This window comes from Sturnira hondurensis, unplaced genomic scaffold, assembly GCF_014824575.4.
Source record: "Sturnira hondurensis isolate 20B ecotype Veracruz unplaced genomic scaffold, ASM1482457v3 Scaffold0009516, whole genome shotgun sequence".
Classification (NCBI taxonomy): Eukaryota; Metazoa; Chordata; class Mammalia; order Chiroptera; family Phyllostomidae; genus Sturnira; species Sturnira hondurensis.
Genome location: NW_028082147.1, coordinates 534,185 through 555,958, shown reverse-complemented (window position 1 = coordinate 555,958; position 21,774 = coordinate 534,185). Strand labels below are relative to the sequence as shown.

General features: G+C 40.1%; 1 protein-coding gene across 6 annotated transcripts in view; it reads right to left on the bottom strand.

Annotated features, from left to right (window-relative positions):
• Positions 1-21,774, bottom strand: part of PHACTR4 (phosphatase and actin regulator 4) — an 84,007-nt gene that overhangs the window by 18,683 nt on the left and 43,550 nt on the right. For 3 of the 6 annotated variants that reach the window (XM_037057171.1, XM_037057168.1, XM_037057170.1), the window contains exons 3-6: positions 7,726-7,905; positions 6,782-6,862; positions 4,791-4,958; positions 1,158-1,562 (exon numbers count right to left, since the gene is read on the bottom strand). In XM_037057171.1, the coding sequence (XP_036913066.1) occupies positions 1,158-1,562; positions 4,791-4,958; positions 6,782-6,862; positions 7,726-7,905 (834 nt within the window). The remainder of the gene's footprint in view (positions 1-1,157; positions 1,563-4,790; positions 4,959-6,781; positions 6,863-7,725; positions 7,906-21,774) is intronic. The other 3 variants (XM_037057172.1, XM_037057169.1, XM_037057173.1) reach the window with 2 other exon arrangements.

Here is a 21,774-nt window from a genome sequence, read left to right as displayed (position 1 = left end):
AAGCCCTCCGGTGACTGTGATGAGAACACCCATGTTCACAACCGCTTGCAAACACAGCTGTACAGAGCAGAGGTCTATACTCTGGGGTTGGAAAGCCTATGTTTGGTTTCTATTTTTCATTAACTGCAGCCTCGAAGAGTCACAACTTCCTCACGTTCTAACTGCCCTAACCATATAATAGATAAAATCAGTTCCCTACTTGACAAGGAGATTTTGAAAACGAGTATATGTGAAAGATCAAGTTCCTCAGAGATAAGTCATGCAGCAATCTCTATCCAAGGTGGTGATAACAATAATAACCTTCATCCTGTTTTTACTGAGCTACTCCAGCCTGTCACACTCACAATGAATTCTAAGCCTGTTTTTCAAGGTTCTAGTCACCCCACACGACTAGGTGGCATTCGTCACTTATCAACCACTTCTCCTTCCTCCAATCATTAGCAAAAACTGAAGCAGTATTAAGCCTAGAATCATTTTTCCTGAAAAACTACTTTCCTTTCTCTCCTCCCTTTCTCGAAAATTTCTCTAAGAAGGTATAATTTATGTAAAGAAAACAGACCTAAAAAGAACTTCAAGTAAATATAAAAAGTTTACTAAAACTTTTCTCTTTTCCCTTTCTCTTTCTCTCTTCTACCAGTAATTTTACAAAGAGCATCATTCTTAACTCTCCCAAGAGAAAATAGGACTTTATCAGGACAATCTGAATAATATCTCTTGCAGTTCCCCTTGAGGACATTATGCCAGACACCGAATCACAAGTCATGCCGCATCCACGCAACCACCTTTTCACCCACTGGGCTCGTGCTGAAGAAAGCACGGGCGGTTTAGAGCAGGTTAAAAGGAACCTCTTCTTCATGCTGGTCAAACCTGTCTTCCCGCGAGCAGCCCCCCACTATAGACAGAATTTCAGAAAAACCATTTACGGAAAACAGAAATTTCCCCCTCACATGAACCTCATTTTAGTGGTATCTCATCCCAGCCTGTTTCACTCACAGTCACCTGCCTCATTTTCAAGACATTTCTCTTTATTGAGTGCACTCTAAGGGACAAGATATGAAAACTATTATAGACCAAATCCATTATTGGACCGATTATCAAAAAACACCATCCAAAACCCAACCCAACCCAACCCAACGGAAACCTAAAAACTTACTTACCAACGACAGGGTTGCTATTTCTGTTTGTTGGTTTAGGGGGAGGGACGGGGGGCTGCTTGGCAGGGACCGGAGGAGGGAGACTCGGGGCGGCAATAGTGTTAGTGCTGGCAGGAGCAGCAGGCAGAGTCCTGGGCGCTGGGGAAGGGGGGACAGAGGAGTTAACAACAGTTTTGGGGAGGTCTGTGGTGGCAGCAGGTGCGGCAGCAGGTGCGGCGGCAGCGGCAGTGGCGACGCAGGTGGAGGAGCTGGACCTTGCTGTGCTGCCAGAGGAAGAGGCATCCTTTGCTTGCCCTTCATTTGCTTCGTGAGAAGAGGACAATGGTCTTTTAGGGGGAAGTAACGGCTGTTTGGGCGCATTCTCAAGAATGGACTCTGCTTCAGAATTAGGCTGGCTTCCAGTTGAGCCTGTGTAATAAGAGACACGACTTAAAAAGGGAAGATAGTAACGAGACAAAAGCTAATACATTCACTGACTTACAGTCAACTTCATCCATTATTTAATTTATACATTAGTTTTCAGGCAAAAGTTTCCCAACCTCAACATACTTAATGTATTTGACATGTTTTCAATCAGTAAAAGAGACTTGTTATCGTAGTGATTCTTCACATGAGCTAGGAGGAGGCATACCAGAATCCCTTGGGTGGAGGATGAAAATGTGTAGCTAAAAAAGTCCCACAAGGCCTGACTCGTGTGGCTCAGTGGGTTGGGCACTGTTCCGAAAGCCAAAACGTTGCCGATTTGCTCCCCAAAGAAGCAACTGATGGATGCTTTTCTCTCTCCCTCCCATACCCTCTCTCTAAAAATAAAGAAATAAATAAGCAATTTAAAAAAAGACGTCCTAGAGGTATCTGATATTTAACATCCTCTTCCATCCTTGTGAATCACAAATTGTATATACTCTGTGAATGAAATAATGGGGTGGAGGATTCTACTTAAAGATATAATTAGTTGAGGAAATTATGGAAAACACCATTCCCTCTAGATTTTAATTTTAATTTTTTAAAATAAATCTATTTACTTTTTTTGATTAAAAATTTTTAAATTTATTTTTAGAGAGGGGGAAGGGAGAGAGAATGAGAGGGAGAAAAACATCAGTGTGTGGTTGCTTCTAGTACGCCCCTAACTGGGGACCTGGCCAGTACCCAGGCATGTCCCCTTGACTGGGAACTGAACTGGTAACCCTTTGGTTCATAGGCTAGCACTCAATCCACACCAGCAAGGACTTTTCTTGATTTTTAAAAATATATTTTACTGGCCCTGGCTGGTGTGGCTCAGTGGGTTGAGCACGGGCCTGAAAACCTGATTCCCAGTCAGGGCATATGCCTGGGTTGTGGGCCAGGTCCCCAGGTGGGGGGCATATGAGGGGCAACCACACACTCATGTTTTTCTCCTTAAAACAAACAAACAAACAAATTTTATTAATTATGCTGTCAGAGTTGTATAACAGCTGCCCATTTTTTCTCCCCTTTATTCCCCTCCACCCTGACATACCCGTCCGTCCCACTAGCATTCCCTCCTGGCCTTAGTTCATGTCCAGTGGTCATGCATATAAGTTCTTTGGCTTCTCCATTTCCCACACTATTCTTAACCTCCCCGTCTATTTTGTACCTACCATTTATTCTTCTTTTTCTCTGTAACTCCCCCCCCATTCACCCTCCTCCCCCTCCCCACTGATAACCCTCCATGTGATCTCCATTTCTGTGATTCTGTTCCTGTTCTGGTTGTTTGCTTAGTTTGTTTTTGTTTTTTAGGTTCAGTTGATAATTATGAGTTTGTTGTCATTTTATTATTCATATTTTTTATCATATTCTTTTTCTTAGGTAAGTCCCTTTAATATTTCATATAACAAGGGCTTGGTGATGATGAACTCCTTTAATTTGCCCTTATCTGGGAAGCCCTTTATCTGCCTCCCACTCTAAATGATAGCTTTGCTGAATAGAGTAATCTTGGATGTAGGTCCTTGCCCTTCATGACTTTGAATAATTTCTTTCCAGCCCCTTCTTGCCTATAAGGTTTCTTTTGAGGAATCCACTGATAGTCTTATGGGAACTCCTTTGTAGATAACTGTCTCCTACTCTCTTGCTGTTTTTAAGATTCTCTCATCTTTAATCTTAGGTAATGTACTTATAATGTGTCTTGGTATATGCTTCCTTGCATCCAAATTCTTTGTGACTCTGAGCTTCCTGGATTTCCTGAAAGCCTATTTTCTTTGCCAGACTGGGGAAGTTCTCCTTCATTATTTGTTCAAATAAGTTTTCAATTTCTTGCCCGTCCTCTTCTGGCATCCCTATGATTTGGATGTTGGCATGTTTAAAGTTGTCCTGGAGGTTTCTAAGCATCTCATCACTTTTATATATATATAATTTTTAAAAACATTTTTTATTTATTTTTAAAGAGAGGGGAAGGGAAGGAGAAAGAGAGTTAGAGAAACATCAATGTGTGGTTGCCTCTCATGTGGCCCCCAATTGGAACCTGGCCTGCAGCCCAGGCATGTGCCCTGACCAGGAATTGAACCAGCAAACCTTTGGTTCACAGCCTGCACTCAATCCACTGAGCTACACCAGCCAGGGCTCATCACTTTTTTAAATTCGTTTCTTCATTCTATTCTGGTTGAATGTTTATTTCTTCCTTCTGGTCCAAACCGTTGATCTGAGTCCTGGTTTCCTTCCCATCACTGTTGGTTCCTTATACATTTTCCTTTATTTCACTTTGCATAGCCTTCACTTCCTCCTGTATTTTGTGACCATACTCAATCATTTCTGTGAGCATCCTGATTTTGAACTCTATTTTGAACTCTGTATTTGATAGGCTGGCTACCTCTTCATCATTTAGTTGTATTTTTTCTGGTGCTTTGATCTGTTCTTTCATTTGGGCCATATTTTTTTGTCTCGGTGGGCCTGTTACATCGTAAGGGGTGGAGCCTTAGGTATTTGCTAGGGTGGGGCAACCCATGTTGCTGCGTTGTGGCACTGTATGTTGGGGAGGGGTCGGAGAGGGAACAGCGCCACTATTCAAGTCTCAGCAGACTTTCAGATTCTTCCCCCGCTACCCACGAGCAAATTGGGCCCTTCTGGTGCTGATTCCTGGGTGGGTGAGTTTGTGTATGTTCTAGGACCCTGTGGATCTCTCCATCGAATTTTCCTGTGAGGCTGGGAGTTTCTCCCGCCACCACAACCCCCACAGGTTTTTACAGAGGTTTGGAGGCTTTATTTCCCTATACTGGAACTCTGGGCTTCGTGGTCTGTCTCACTCCCCAGTTGTTCCTCCCAGTTTATCTGCACCCAAATGTGGGACCACCTAGTCTGCCAGCTGCTGTCTTGTCATGAGTCCTTTCCACCTCAGTTGTCCATCTCTGCCCCTCCTTCTGGTCTGGATGAAAGTTTCTTCTTTAACTCCTTGGTTGTCAGACTTCCACAGAGTTCAATTTTCTGGCAGTTCCAGTTATTTTTTGTTTTTAATTTTGCTGTTGTCCCTCTTTTGGTTGTGTGAGGAGGCAAAGTGTATCTACCTAAACGTCCCTCTTGGCTGGAAGTCCCCTTTGGGTTTTCCTTCTCCACTCGCCCTCACAAACCTCTCAGGTAAATAAGAATGACCAATCCATGGCTCATAAAGTCAAAAATCCAGTTTCTTACCTAGGCGCTTCTTTGGGTCCTCTTCTGGAACAGGTTTCCCAAGACCTGCCATTCTTCTACTTGGTTCTTCCTCTGCTCGGACTGGACTAGCAGACCTGGTGCCCCCTATGGGGGTGGTATGGCCATTCTTCAACAGGGCAGGGTTTAGCTTCCCTGGATCCTCATCATCTGCTGGGCCCAAAAGAAAAGGGGCAAAGTGCTGAAACTGTGATCCCATTTCCCCCTTTTCCTTTTTAGCTTTTATTTAGATCTAGGTCATGATGATGATGATGGCGATTTGGATCTTTACAGTATTGGAAATTAAATAATTCCTTTTTATAATACATATTTGATCGCCTAGTATGTGTCAGGTGCCTTGCTACACGAATAAGGCAGACATATTATACATAAGTAATTACAATGCTAAATGTTACGAGTTATAAAGGATGAAGTGTAGGGATAAAGAAGAAATAATTATCTTGAGGTGAGAATGGGGTTGAAAAGCTTTAGAGAGAGCGGTGGCTAAACTGAACCTTGCCCTGACTGGTGTGGCTCAGCGGGTTGGGCACCATCCCGCAACCCTGAAGGCTGCCAGTTCCACTGCTGGTCAGGGCACATGCCTGGGTGTGGGTGTGGGTTCGGCACCAGTTGAGAGGCAGGTGACAGATGTTTCTCTCTCATGTTAATGTTTTCTCTCCCCTCCTCTCTCTTCCTCTTTTCCCCTCCTCTAAAAAATGAGAATGTCCTTGGGTGAGGAGAAAAAAGAAAAGAAAGGAAAAGAAAAGAGGAGGAAGGGAGGAGGGGAGAAGGAGGGGAGGAGAAGAGAAGAGGAAGAGGAAGAGGAAGAGGAAGAGGAAGAGAAGGACAGGAAAATGAAAGAAGTTGAGACCCCAGAGAAGCCCCCTCTTCTTCCTAGTAACATACCTTTCCTACTTTCACAGAGCACTCACTCTCGTAACTCTTGTGATGATCCTTTGTTCTTTTAAATTATAGGTTAACACTAAAGTATGCACCTCCAAATACTGCAGTTCTAATTTATTTAATTAATTAATTAATAGAAAGAAGGGAAGGGAAGGAGAAAGAGAAAGAGACACCAATATGTGCCTCTCACAAGCCCCACACCGGGGGCCTGGCCCACAACCCAGGCATGTGCTCTGACTGGAAATCAAACCTGTGCCCTTTTGGTTTACAGGCTGCACTCAATCCACTGAGCTACAGCAGCCAGGGCCAAAAACTGCAGTTTAATAATGTCTAGTTTTTCTTTACATTTATAGAAATGATACAATATGTATTCTTTCATAACTGACTTAATTGCTCAATATCACTTATGAGATTTGTGTTATAGCAGGTAGGTATAGTCTGTTTTCATTGCTGTGCATTTCATTTTATAAATTCATCGCAAGATGGGCTTTTGGTTGTTACCAATTCTGCTCTACTGTTGGTAAATATTGCTGCCAGAAACACAACGGTACATGTCTCAATCCACACGTATACACATTTTTGTTGGATATGTGCCAAGTTCTGTAATTATTCTATTTTAACACTTCAACCAGCAGTTGTATGTGAATTTCACCTATTTCATACCTTCACCAACTATTGTTTTTGGTCATTTGATTAATTTTAGGGTTTCCGTCTTATATGTAGGATTATTTTATTTTGATTTAAATTCATATTTCTCTTTTCAAATTAGTTAATTAATTTTTTAGAGAGGGGAAAGGGAGAAAGAAAGAGGAGGAGAAAAACACCAATGTGTGGTTGCTTCCTGCATGCCCCCAACAGGGGACCTGGCCTGCAACTCAGGCAAGTGCCCTGATTGGGAATCAAACTGGCAACCCTTTGATTCACAGGCTCACACTGAATCCACTGAGGTACACCAGCCAGGGCCAATTTTTGTTTTGTTAACGCAGTCCCCCAACCTACAACAGCAGCAATAGTATAAGAAGGAAAAGTTACAAACCTCATTAGAACCCAAAAGCAATTACACAGAGACACAGATGTGTTTGCAAACTCACCCGGTGCAGAGTCTTCCAACAGAACCCCTCTTTTAACCAGCTCTTCTCTCGGTTTTCGCATAGATATTTTTCGCTCTAAAACTAATATTAAATTGTAAAATAGCACTCAGTAATGTGGCAGTTAAAGGTCAACTTTAAGCATTCTAACTCCACAGGTAATAGTATAAAGTGGTTTAATTTTCTAGTCTCCAGAAAGAAAAGAACAGGAAAACAATTTTTTTTTTTTTTTTTTTAGGGAGAGAAACATCAGTGTGTGGATGCCTCTCACTCACCTTCCTACTGGGGACCTGGCCCACAACCCAGGTATGTGCCCTTGACTGGGAATCGGACCAGCAACCCTTCAGTTTGCAGGTCGGCACTCAATCCACTCAGCCACACCAGCCAGGGCCAAGAAAACTAACTTTTCATTGAAATTTTAATAGTAAGGTATTTATGAATAAACCTTCTCTGGGAGGATGTGGCCAGGCCTTAGATTTGCTACAATTTAGGAACCCCACTTACCACTTGATAAACTTCAATCCCACCAAAATATCAACTTGGGAATGAGGCTATAGTATATAAGGCTTAGTGAGTGACCACTTGGTTTTTAATTCTAAAAGATTCAATTCCCTCTTCAAATAGGGGGTTATCAAAGCTTGAGAAAAAGGTACTTCCAAAACAGAGAACTCTTTAGCCCTGGCTGGTGTAGCTCAGTGGATTGAGCACAGGCCTGCGAACCAGACTTTCAAGGTTCGATTCCCAGTCAGGGCACATGCCTGGGTTGCAGGCCAGCTCCCCGCAGGTGCCAGTTCCCAGCAGGGGATGCATGAGAAGCAACCATACATTGATGTTTCTCTTCCTCTCTCCTTCCCTTCTCCTCTAGATAAATAAATAAATATTAAAAAAACAAAACAAAACAGGGAACTCTTTAACTCAGAACATATATTTAAATGTTAATCTGTCACCTTCTGATGTCTCTTTGAATTTATCGCTACTTTTCTTTTTCCTCCATTTCCAGGGCTTGAAGATCTTGCCAAAGCCTGAGAACTTGCTCTTCCTTTTGGTGGGAGGCGTCGTGTCTCCTCCTGCTTCCACACTGTCCATGATCATGCCTGGGTCGGCAGAGGGCGGGCCTGCTTCTTCTGTTGCATGGTGAAAGGGAGAGAGGGAAGAGAGTAACCAATTTATTATTTCAGCATAATCTCGAAAATGTCCCTACCCCTCTCTTCCTGAGGTAGGTGGAAAGGATCAGAGCAATGATAAACAATCATGCAGACAGTCAGACTCCTTGACATCACACGGACACCAGATATCAAAATCCGTAACAGAGAGATTCCTAAGGAATAAAAGGAACCAAACCAGGCTGACATCATTTTAGGACAAAAATTCAATGAGATGATCATAAACAGCTCAAAATCTCTTAAAAGGGACACACACAAATGTGGATCTCCTCCCAATATGCATGAGGTCTTGCCCCATGCAGCCTGCTATTGCTGCCGTTCTCATCCTTTTGCATGGGGGAATGCCTTTCTCGGCTAGCTCGGCTATCTACCGTCACTGACACAGGGAATCCCACCATTCGTGAACGAGTCACATGCTTTGTTAAACACTGCCCTCCCCCTGTCCTCCTCTTTCAGGATACAAATAGTTCAGAGAGGGGGTGACAGACACATCGAGTGCTAACACTTTACTTGCATAGGTTTTTCAGGTTATTTTCTGCCTTCAAAAGTCCACTGGGAGTTCTGGAGCACTGCACAGGGGTTGGGTGGAGGGCGGGGGTATAGAAAGAGAGTGGTTTAAAATGGAAAGAAATTTTTTTTTGAAAGTAGAGGTGACATTCCAGTTTGCTTATCACAATATTGTTTTAGGAACAATCCTGATTTTAAGGATTTCATGAGAAACATAATTGACGTGACAAATGTGCAGGACTGAAATGAAAGAGCACAAGTCAGTCCCTCATAATGACTTCACATGCAGGGTTTAGTTCAGTAGCTTTAGTGGCAGAGAAGGGAGCAGCCAAGACTGGGCCAAGAATAATAATAATTTTAAAAAGCAGGAAGGCAACAAAAAAAGCAGGAAGGCAACACAATACAGCTTTGCACTCCACCTACTGTCTCAGGGTTCTTGGAGAAGTCTAGAGGAGAAGAAAAAGAAGAGTCATGTGGAGTCACAGTTCCGGAATTGAAGCGGAAACGTCACTTCACAGAACTACAACACGGACCACAGGCTGTATTATCACATGTAATAAGTGTATGTTTATTGTAAACAATTTCACATCTGGAGCAAATAATGCTTTTGGGGGGAATATAAAGGGACATAATAAATTCACTAAAAATCTTTTTTAATACTGTTAGATATAGTTTCATAACAGAAAATATAATCAACAAGCATTAACTTTTTTATTTTTACAAACACTATCAAAATCAACCTTTTTTCAGTTGATTAGAGTCTAGGGGAAGTCCACCGACAAAGGTCAGATTTTCACAGATGTGATTATCAGAGTGACTGTAGCAATGACTGCTGACACATATCCTGATGTACACAGATGACTTAGGGCAAAACAGGGTCCTGGTTACTGAAGTGCAACAGATCAAGAGGACAGAGGACAGAAACTCTTTTCTTCCTAGTTGCATGACTTACTTGAGGGCACCCTGGGTCTCAACTACTCTAATCACTTATGTGAAATGAAATGGAATCGGATGATAACAGTGGACCATATTTCAGAGAGTTTAGCTGCCAGAGACGTCGGAAGGACGCCTGCCGCGACCACTCCCCCCGAGAGTGAACACACGGTATTGCTCTGAAGGGTCAGTGCTTTACCTACGACAGAACTACCTCAATTACGGCACGCCCGCCAGTCAGACCTCCAGACATTCCAGAGTGTTTCTAATATCACAGTATTTATCGTATGTTAATGATAATCCTTTCAGAAATGGAGCTGAGTAACACAAGCTGCTCATTCTCAAGTCATAGCCTTACTTGGAAGAGACAGGGAAGGACTAAAACCTGAAATGTCCTGCTAATCCAATCACTGATTAAACTTTACTCCATTCCAAAAAACTTAGGAAAATGTTTGTTTGGTTAAGAGTAATGGGTAGATTAAAAAAATTCCCGAAGCAAATAAATAGACTAACAATATAAAAAAAGCCATTTAAGCTTTAGGAATGTTAGATGGTAACATATTCACAAAAAGTTCTCTGCAAAGTCCTTAAATGAAACATAGACAATTTGGCCTACTTCCATTATCTTCTCAGATACCTATTAATTTTTCTTTTTTTTAAAGATTTTATTTATTTATTTTTAGAGAGAGGGGGGAAAAGAGGGAGAAAGACAGGAAGAGAAACATTAATGTGTGGTTCCTCTCACACACCCCCTACTGGGGACCTGGCCCACAACCCAGGCATGTGCCCTGACTGGGAATCCAACTGGCAACCCTTTGCTTCAAAGTCCAGCACTCAGTCCACCAAACCATACAAGCCAGGGCAGATACCTACTCATTCTCTAGAGTAGAACTTAGTTCATCCCTTTAGAATTCTTCACTATATTAAACAATATATTTATGTACCCCATTTCTCATATATATTCAAAGCAACAAAATCATAATATACTTTCAAATATATTTATGCCTACTAGCACATGAACCAAAAACAAGTTTGTATTAAAAAGTACAATGTGTATGGAAAATAACAATAGATTATGATTTAAAAATTGAATGTGTACACTGTTTACAACACTGCTAAGAATAACCCACTCCTTCTTTATGTAAAAAAAAAATCACAGAGCCCTAACTGGTGAGCCAACCTGCAAACTGAAAGATCACAGGTTCGATTCCTGGTCAGGGCACATGCCTGGGTTGCAGGCCAAATCCCCAGTTGGGGACGTGAGAGGGGTACCCAACTGATGTTTCTCTCCCACATCAATATTTCTCTCCCTCTCCTTCTCCCTCCCTTACCCTTTCTCTAAAAATAAGAATAAAAATCTTTTTAAAAACTTAAAAGAAAGTCATGGAGTACTTAGCAAAAAGAACAGTGTTTTTCTTTCCATGCTTTATACAAATTTGCTTAATATTTTTTTAAATCTTCACCCAAGAATATGTTTACTGATTTTTAGAGAGAGGGGAAGGGGTAGGGGCGGAGCGAGAGAGAGAAACATCGATGGGCTTCCTCCCATACATGCCTGCCTGGAGGTCAAACCTGAAACCTACATATGTGCTCTGACAGAGAACGGAATTGGTAACCTTTTGCCATTTGGGACAAACGCTCCCACCAACTGAGCCACCTGGCCAGGCAAATATGCTTAATTGTCATGTTTATAAAACTTTTAGAAGTGGATATGCCTCTTGCCTCATGCAGTGGGGTTCAGCTACACCTAACCCTGACCTAGTTATTAGCCCAAATTTATTCATTCATATTCTTATATTCTCATATTTTCCCCTTCCACTCCCTCCTCTCTATATGACAAATCAAACATTATTTCCGTAACTCCCAAACCTGTTCAAATACTTTGGTATCAGCCCAGTCACCTTTTCAAAATACAGTCTCCAGGAGGTGGGACCTAGGAATCTGTTTTTAAAAATCTTCACAGGTGATTCTTACGACAGACAGGTTTGTTTGTTAAACCCAGCCCCAGATTATTATCTGGAAACCTGATACCCTGGTACATGTTAGGAGACAGAGGCAGACATTCTCTGTATGCCTGTAACCTAATACTGTGTTGAAGAAAATTAAACTAGAAGACCATGGCATCATTCCAGTGTTTCTTACTCAAACACAGAATTTCTACAGAAGAATTACGAGGATCTCCCTGTGTTTCTTTATTTCAGATATAGTTAAAACTAAAAATAAATATAAAAGTTTGCAGTTATTTTTCAAGATTTATAATATATTATGTTCTATGTGCACTTGGACAGAAAGTGTATGGTGTAATTATTGCGTGTAGTGTTCTATATATACCAATCAGGTCAGGTTGGGCAATCACATTGTATAAATCAGTACCATTCCTTCTCATTTGTTGTCAGCCTGTTCTATCACTTACTGAGATAGGCATGTTAACACAGCTAGCAATGAAAGTGGATTCCTCTTTCTCTTTTTAGTTCTATTAATTTTTGCTTGATATACTTTAAAGCTATTATTAGGTATATACAAATTTAGAGTTGTATCTTCCTGCTGAATTGATCTTTTAATCATGAAATGCCCTATATCACTTTAATAACACTTTTGCCTTTTAAAAAATATTTTATTTACTTATTTCTTTAGAGAAGAGGAAGGGAGGGAGACAAACATTGATGTGTGAGAGACACATCAATCAGTTGCCTCTCACATGCCCCCAACAGGGGACCCGGCCCACAATCCAGGCATGTGCCCTGACTGGGAATCAAAGCAGTGACCCTGTGGTTCACAGGCCAGCACTCAACACACTGAGCCACGACTAGCCAGGGCTTGATTTTATTTTTTCTATCCAGTTTGACAATTGTTGTCTTTTAGTGTTTAGGCCATTTACAGTTAATGTTTTTACTGACACTGTTGGGCTTAGGTCTACCATTTTGCTATTATTTTCTATGTGTCTTGTTCTGTGCATTCTTGACTTATTATAATCTACATTAAGTTAGTACTTTTCCTATTTATTAAACAATGCAAGAATTTTGCAGTGTTTAATAATTTCATCTCTATCTGCTTTGTTATCGTCATCTTTTTCTACATATACATAACAATAAACCACAGAAGACATTATTATCCTTTTAATGAACAGTATTATCTTATATTTGCTACATATTTGCTTTTTCAGGTACTCTTCACTTCCTTCTACAACTCTATGCTTCAATTTGGATAATTTTATTTCATCATTTTTGAAGGATATTTGCACTTGATATATAGCATTTTCAGCTGGGAGCTGAGGTTTTTTTGTACTTAATTTCAGCACTTTATAAACGTGATTTGATTGGCTTTCCCCCGTTGGACTACTTTTCTTTGCATGTTTCATTCTTTGGATGCTTTCTACTTGCACACAGCGTACCTGGTATCAGTAGGATGTAAATCTCTATGCTGTTGATAACGTACATGGGAGAGAACTCTGAAATCATATTATGAAGCACTTTTGGTGGAGACTTGTCTGGGAGTGCTCTGGAAACTCAACTTTTAGCTATTATTCAAGAGCAACACCTATAACTGATTAAAATAAAGTGTTGATAAAATTCTTCCCACACATTCTTTGCTTAGGTAAGTGCTTCCTGAAACAAATTCTAAATCAGGGGAGTGTTTTCATTAATGAAAGATGTCAGAAAAAAAAGAGAGAAAGCAGATTAATCATTCCCAATGAAAAGGGAAAGAAGCAAATCATCTTCTCTGTCCCCCTCAATCGATTATGTTGACACCAAAGGGACATCAGAAAAACTCAGTTCCATCCAATGTCCTACAAAGGAAGGGTGGGATCTTCGACTAATTAAATGACAGTGGCGAGGCAGCCAGTCAAGCCTTCCCTACTTAAGTTTAAGGGTATTTTCAAGAAGGGAGGGTAGCAGGCTGAAAACAGACAAATGGCCAAATGCATAGAAAAGACCTACTCAGCAGTCTGCCTAAATCCAACTTTGAAGAGTCTATGAAACAGGTCTCTCACTATCAAATTCCATTTGGGCATATAGTCTTTTATAATCTAACTAGGTATTATTTATAACTAGAATAGTGGCTAGGACCACACACATATTTTTTCAAATTTTAATTCTAACTCTCTATAAAATATATAAGACTACTTTCTCGAATAAAAGCCTTAAGTTCTCATAATATTTACACAAAAGTCTAGAAAACTTAGCTTTAAAAGACAGACGCTTCTCAAAGATGTTATTTTTTCTTTTTAATGTATTGATTTTTTTAAAACTGTTGTTTAAGAACAGTTGTCTGTATTTACCTCCCACAACTCCCCGCCCCAGCCATCCCCACCTCCCTCCCGGGCTTCCACTCCCCCTTGGTTTTGTCCATGTGTCCTTTATAGTTGTTTCTGAAAACGCTTCCCCCCCATTACCCTCCCCATATTCCCTCTGGTTACTGTCAGAGAGAAAGGGAGGGACACACACACACACACACACACACACACACATTTGTTGATTCACTTATTTATGCACTCATTGGCTGTTTCTTGTATGTGTCCTGACTGGGGATTGAACCTGCAACCTTGGTGTATGGGGACAATGTTAAAACCAAATGAACTCCCTGGCCAGGCAAGATGTTATTTCTTCTTCTTCTTCTTTTTATTTTTTTTAAAGATTTTATTTATTTATTTTGAAAGAGAGGGGGAGGGAGGAAGAAAGAGAGGGAGAAAAACATGAATGTTTGCTTCCTGCATGATCCCATCTGGGGACCTGGCCTGCAACCCAGGCCTGTGACCTGACTGGGAATTGAACCAGCGACCCTTTGGTTCACAGGCCAGTGTTCAATCCAGTGAGCCGCACTAGCCAGGGCAAGATGGTATTTCTGATAAGTGTTATTTAGGGTGGTAAATCACTGGGGATGAGCTGAATGTACAACACGAGGTATATGAATCAATAAACCAAAAAATTTATATAAAACAATATATATTAAAATGAAGTTTCTAGAGTAATAATCCGAGATTAAAAGGGGGATATAAATACATATAAAATATATACCACATTATTCAAACTATGCTAAAGTATGTTAAAAAGAATAGAAAAAACTAAACTAAAATGTAGACATATTTTGATGATAGGATTAGGAGGCTTGTGTTTCTTCTTTCTAGCTTTCTAATTTTTTACAATAAAAATGTATATAGCTTTTATCATTGGAAAAATTTATTTTTTACAATGAGAAGTGGGAGCTTTCAAACTGTTACAGTTAATAAGTGAACTCCAGCATATTTGTAAGTACCCAAAAGAAAATAAGTCTTTCTAAACATTAGGTTCCCATAAAAATGAATTCTTTCCCACATGGCAATCAGAGCCTGGAATAATAAGCAAACCAGACCACTCAGGGGTACACTGCTTCAGCACCCGGAACAGTGACGCTTGTTGCGGTGAGTGGACTTAGATGACCCAAACAACACTTCCTGGCCCTGCATTCTATACCCCCTTGTTGGCCACGAGTATGCTCTGGTGAGAAAAGGTTAGAAACCAAATGTCACGGTGCCCTACAGTCAGCAGGTGTAAACTTTCCTGCCATAGAATGAAGGGTTTTAGAGCATGCGTAGATCCTTGGGAGCAGTAGCCGACTAGGTCCAACTGAAGTCACCAATCTTTGGCATATTCTTGGATCCATTTAAACTAGTACCCTTGTTTGGGGTTCACTTTTGTCTGACAAGAAGAAAACCCAATTCCATCCCTTAGAAAACTGCAGTAGAAAGAAACTAACAAATGAATTATACAATGAAAAGTATATTCAAGTTCCTAGAAATTATCCCTTCTTAAATTTTTAATACAGTCACACCTCAGACCTGCCCTGTACCCACAACGGCAGAGAGAGTTGGGAGCGGCTCACAAGCACACCCCGAGGGCACCAGCACTTGTGCTCAACAACTCTGATTTGATGACCGTCTCCCTTCGGTTTCCAATTTGGCAAGAAATAAAGGTTTGAAGTCACATTTGGATATTCCATTGTTTCTGTTTAAACCGGTTACGAAATTTAAAATGGCCTTGTGGCCCCTTGCTTTCCACAAGAGAGCCAACACAAGGCAGATTCCCTTTGCCAGAAAGCTGGGTATAGGATGCTGGCTTTAGTTTTATGGTTGTGTGTTCTAAAGAAAACACCCTTTTCTTTGAGTCATGCAGCTGTACCCACTAGGAAAGCAAGTCACACACACAGTTGGAGTCTTGATGTTTTCTGTAGGCGGGTGGAGGCTGGGAGAGAAAGGTAATCAACAATAGAGTTTGGAGTTTCTGCTTTGTGTAGTAGCCTGAAACCGTGTCCTGGTATTTAAACTATTTACTCCCTCATCAAGTTGTAGCACCTCACATTTCATAGGCTTGAGTCTTATATCACGTATTATGCAGCGTCCTAGTAGATTTTTCTTCAACCTCTAGGTTTTTTTGGCCAACATTTACTTCAAGATTTTTAGTTCAAGTTTAGTTGTTTCAGATGAATTCCTAGGGTGATGTTATTAAAATTTACTTAGCATTTTTCATTTTCAGATGAGGTTTTTACTGATTACTTGCTGTAGATAAATATTATACCTACACTACCTCTGAGAGATAAGGGATAAAACAAGGTTCGACAATAAAGTTCTAGGTCAAAGATAGTGTTCATTTTAGAATCTGTACTAACCACCAATTCTTAACCACCTGTGCTGAGGCAAGGGAAGGCACAGGCAATCGGAATCGACAGGAAGCCGAGTTTCCAACGTAACCATCACCATTCTCTCCCTTTCACTAAGTTTAGTAATAAGCAACAAATTTATTGTCTAAGTTCTACCTCTATTTCTTATACTTTATTGGGTTTAAGAAATGTTTAGGCTTAAAGTATATAAAGTTCTTCCATTCTACCCACAAAACTTTTATTGTAAAAAGTTATCTGTCTAAAATTTTTAAAAATATTTAATTTATTTATTTTTAGAGAGAGGGGAAGGGAGAGAGAGAAACATCAGTCGGTTGCCTCATTGGTTGCCTCTCAAGTGCCCCTAACCGGGAGCTGGCCCACTACCCAGGCATGGGACCAGGTTGGGAACTGAACTGGCGACCTTTTGGTTTGCAGGCCGGCCCTGGCTAAAATTTTTAAATCCACAGTTATGTGCAACAAGATATATGCTCCATTATCAAGAAGTGCCAATTAGCTTTTATTAAGAAGATATTAATTTATTTGAGAGTGGGGGAGAGGGGGAGAGAGAGAAAGAGAAACTTCAGTGTGTGGTTGCCTCTCATGCACCCCGCACCGGGGACCTGGCCCACAACCCAGGCGTGTGCCCTGACTGGGAATCAAACCTTTTGGTTCACAGGCCGACACTCAACCCATTGAGCCCCACCAGCTAGGGCCAATTATCTTTTTTTTTAAAGTTTAAGGTGTACAGCATAATAACTTGACTTATGTACATTGTGTTTCATTGTATTTATAATCTAATAGTTCTATTTATCTTTTACGTCCATCCAACTCGTAACAGATCTTACTTTTTTTTTAAAGATTTTACTTATTTATCTTAGAGGGGAAGGGAAGGAGAGAGAGAGAGAAATATCAATGTATGGTTGCCTCTCATGAGTCCCCTGCCGGGAACTGGCCTGCAACCCAGGCATGTGCCCTGACTGGGAATCGAACTGCAATACTCTGGTTCACAGGCCCGCACTCAATCCACTGAGCTACACCAGCCAGGGCTCAGATCTTACTTTTATATAAGCATTTTCGTGGCATCAGAACTTTGTAAATGGAGAACATTAATTTATGGTACTTTCACCATTGTACTTACTCATTTTTGCCTTCTTAAAAAAAAACAGTATTGGATTTAAAGAACTGTTTTAGAAAACTTCAACAACATTACAAAAGCAAAAGCTGCCGCTAATGAACAAAGCTGGCTTTGTCTAGCGCAGGCCCATAACTTCCCTTAGAAGCACTGCATAGTTCTGACCTTTAGGAAACAGAATTGGGCAAAGCACTCAGGAAGACAGTCAGGGAGAAGGACACTCTCTGTAATGCACAATACTTGCAGGTACAACCAGGTCTGAGATCCCAACTCTAGGAAAATACAGTTTTCTGACCAAGACTGTAACAGGGAGTGATGCTGCTTTATACCCTGGGCCACTTGATACATACACTTTTTAAATGAATATTCCAAGTGAAGAGTACGATTTTTTTTAGTGAGGTGACAGAACATAATATATTCTCTCATTAAAGCAACAAAATAAAGCCCCTTAAACTTTGTAAAGTCTACTTGACAGTAGAAAGAGGGGATACACTATCATGACAACAGGCTATTCAGAAAACTCAATGGAAGAGAAAGAAGGGACAATGATTTCCGATTGGTATTCCACCTCTGAAAACAGAAAATCCTGTGAGGAGTCCATGACAGATCCTACACGAGTGCTTCCTCCTCATTCCTGGATTTTATGTGGAACACATGCCTGTTTCTTCTTCCTCAGAAGAAAGCATTTATTATTAGACCTATACAAGTATGAGAAATGTCTCTGCTAACTCTGATGACTAAATAATGCCAAGTGTTTTTCTTTAAAAAAACATTAAAAGTACATTTTTAATTAACCCATCTATTATTTATTCCAATGTTAATGTTGTTATACAGCGACATTAAATTTTATTCAGACAGCAATCTTCTTACTAGTTCTGCCTCCAAGTGATAATATTTCTAAGTTGTCATTCCCAGAACTACTCCCATGATCATGTACATGGAATTTCAGAGCAAAAGGAATCAAATGACAATGGAAAGAGAAATGTAGGTAAGATGAAATATTACAATACAGAGCCTTTTAAAACAACAAATTCCTACATAAAAGAAAAACAGAAAAAAGAGGCTAATTATTGAATAAAAGGTATGTGAGAGTCAAAAAAGAAGAAAAGAAAAAAGATAGAGATGGGAAATGGAAAGGCAAAGAGAAGGTAGAGCTTAAATTCTTTCGTTTTGTGCCTAATTTAAGGACATGTGCTAATGAGCTGGTTGTCTTAATATGATGCAAAGTAGTCTGGTATACAGAAAAATAACTTTTATGTTGATTAAGAACTACAAAGTACTGCCCTGGCTGGTGTAGCTCAGTGGATTGAGCTCGGGTTGTGAACCAGGTCCCCACAGTGGGAGGGGACCTCCCCATGTGAGAGGTGGCCACACACTGATGTTTCTCTCCCTTTCTTTCTCTCTCCCTTCCTCTCTCTCTAAATAAATAAAATCTTTAAGAAAAAAAGGACTACAAAGTATTGCCCTGGCTGGTGTAGCTAAGTGGACTGAGTGCTGACCTGCAAATCGAAAGGTCCTGGGTTGGATTCACAGTCAGGTCACATACCCGGGTTGCGGGCAGGTCCCACACGGGGGGCATGCAAGAAGAAACCACCTGATGTATCTCTTGCTCATCGATGTTTCTCTTCCTCGCTTTCTCCCTCCTTCCCCCCACCCCTAAAAACAAAGAAATAGAATCTTAAAAAAAAAAAAAAGAACTACAAAGTATTGCCCCAACCAACATGGCTTACAGTAGGTTGAGCATCATCTGACTTGAAAACTTGCCGGTTCAATTCCTGGTGAAGGCGCATGCCTAGGCTGCAGGCCTGGCCAGGGCGTGTGCTAGAGGCAACTTCTCACATACCGAGGCTTCTCTCCCTCTCTTTCTCCCTTCCCCTCTCTCTAAAAATAAATAAGTAAAATCTTTTTTAAAGAAGAAAAGGAAAAAACTGCAAAGTATTATTTTAAAATTTTATCTGAGTAAGTCTACTAAGTCTTATCCATAAGACTTTCTCTTATGGACATATTTCTGTGAAGGGTAATTTTAAAAATACAAACTGTTGAGATAACTAATTTCCTTGAATGGTCACCACAGCATAAATTCCTACTCAGCTTTCAAATACTCAGTTAGTTTACAGGTTGATGGAAAGATCCTATAGTAAAACCTCCAGTTGGATACTGACATAACATCTCAAATTTGCATAAGAGTCTCAGGCAAAGGTTATTTGTTTCAACGCAGTCTCCTCTGGGTTAACAGCCCTAGACATCCATGATAAGTCAAGGTAGTCAACAAACTTACAAATTTATGAATATTTTGAATTTTTCCTTTTAACAGTTTAAATTTTCAACTAGAAAGTAAAATTAAGGATATAGATATGAGCTATACCTATATAGTGCCTTGGAAATAATAAATCAACCCAATATATTCAGGAACTGATTTTATATCACTTGGCTTGCCCAAACTAGTACCATCAATTTTACATTTATTTATTCATTAATTGATTTGTTCATTCATTTTTACTCCTCACTCGAGGACATGTTTATTGATATTAGGGAGAGAGGGAAACATCCATGTGAGAGAAACACCAATCAGCTGCCCACCACACACACCTCAAAGAGGGACGGAACTCGCAGACCAGGTATGTGCCCTGACTGGTCACTGGCCCCGCAACCCTGTACAGGGACGATTCTTCGACCAGCTGAACCACCCACCAGGGCAGGAGTGCCATTGGTTTTAAATCTCAAAACTAACTACTGTACTACAGGCCTAGAACCATAAGCAAATTACTTATGTCTTTTTTTTTTAATTACTGAACAACTATTTATGTCTTAATTTACTTTGGACATATACCCTTCCAAAGAATCTGGCAAGACTTTTCAGACACCTTACCCACTGAGATGCTTTTTTATTTCATTAAAAATTGTTATGTTTGATAGAAGCCTGTAAAACAATGGTGTAAGTCCTCAAAGCTGTTAACGTTACAGCCTTCTGGACCCACTCCTAATTTGCTCAAATACGTTACCTTCTGAATTACAAATAGAGTCTGTCCATTAAAATAGCTTCTAGTCACCTAGAAATTTTCTAGGTAATAGGAAATAAAACCCTCAAATTAAATCTGGAGAGAACACAAAATGTTAGTTAGGTACTTGAGTGATTTCTATTTCTTCTTTATAGGTCTCTTATTATGGAATACTGGTAGTTAGAAAAATTGATGAATTTGACTCTGACTCTTTTTAGAAGCATAAGATAGCAAACCTCATTTACTCAGATGAAATTTTTGTACAGTATAGAGGTTAAATGGGACTTCTTCATAAACACCACCATTCATCATCAACTTATACCTGCTTACCCATTGCTTGTTTTTCAAAGATTTCTCATTTCCATGCCATAGATAAATGCCTCACACTATTTAGGTCCTTATTATACTTGTTAATAAAGAACTAATCTTTGGAGTAGAAACCACTGGAGAATTTAGTGGCCTCAAATTCTACCAAATTCTGGAGAGTAGTCACGAGAGCAAAGCAGCAAAATGCCATCGTAAGGGAACGTGGGCACAGAGAAAGGGGCAGGGTGGGTGGGACACGTCAGTTTTCAAGTTCATTTCTAAAGCTGGATATTGGCCTCTGGGCGTCCCTTTTTTCTCTCCCTATACTTTTTCCTATAATATTTAAAAAACACTTTATTTAAAAAATAAAAAGGGGGTTAGTAACTTGGTATGGACCCAGCCCTGGTGATGAAGGAAGGCGAAGTGAATCGAGCCCTGACTTCATTGTTAAAAATTTGCCGCTGAGTGACTCACTTTGTGAGTCGTGAGCCTCAGATTCAGTGAAACTTAAAAAAAAAAAATGCTTTGTAGGAATTTCATCTGGCAAGTTCTCGGGAGAAAACATACTTTTAGAAAATAAATCTTATTAAATCATAAAACATTTTGGAGTGTGACCTGTGCTCCTACCCTTACATACTTTTCTTCAAGGTCACCAACATTTTTCATTTCTGGGAAAAAAACAACAACAACAACAACAACAAAACAGCCTAGACCTGAGCATGCTTTCTGCTGCTCCCTAAGTCAAAGAAAAGGTAAACATCTTTTTAAAAGTTAGATTAATATCAAGAAGTGATTCATAGGAATTCTCCCACTTTGCTATGTTTAACAATCCTTTCATGAACATCCATTTAAAACTATTTTTCCCATCTTTCCAACTTCATCTTATCCAAAAACCCAGAAGTTTAAGAAAATGAATCTTCTGTAACAATGGACTTCCTTTTCACTTAAAAGCTTTGAAACTCTGAGCTACACTCATAATTATCAGCCTGATCTCCAGCTATCTCTGAGATAATGACACTTCAAATGTACAGCACTGACTTCAGAAATATTTATACCATAGTGCTGTCTCATAAGAAATGGAAAACCACCACAAAGGAAAAAGTCTGAGACTTATTTGGAAACTGTACAACTGAGTAGAAAAATGAAGTCAATGATTTAAAATGGTCCTGTTTAAAGAAGTTGGCAGCTCTAGTTCTATACCACGTATGTCTATCAATCGCCCAGGCCCTGCCACATACTAGTAAAACACCACTGAATTCTAAATGTGAGTTTCTGTCGTCATCTTCTACAAAGGCAAGAGATGAACAGATGGTTTCCTAGCAG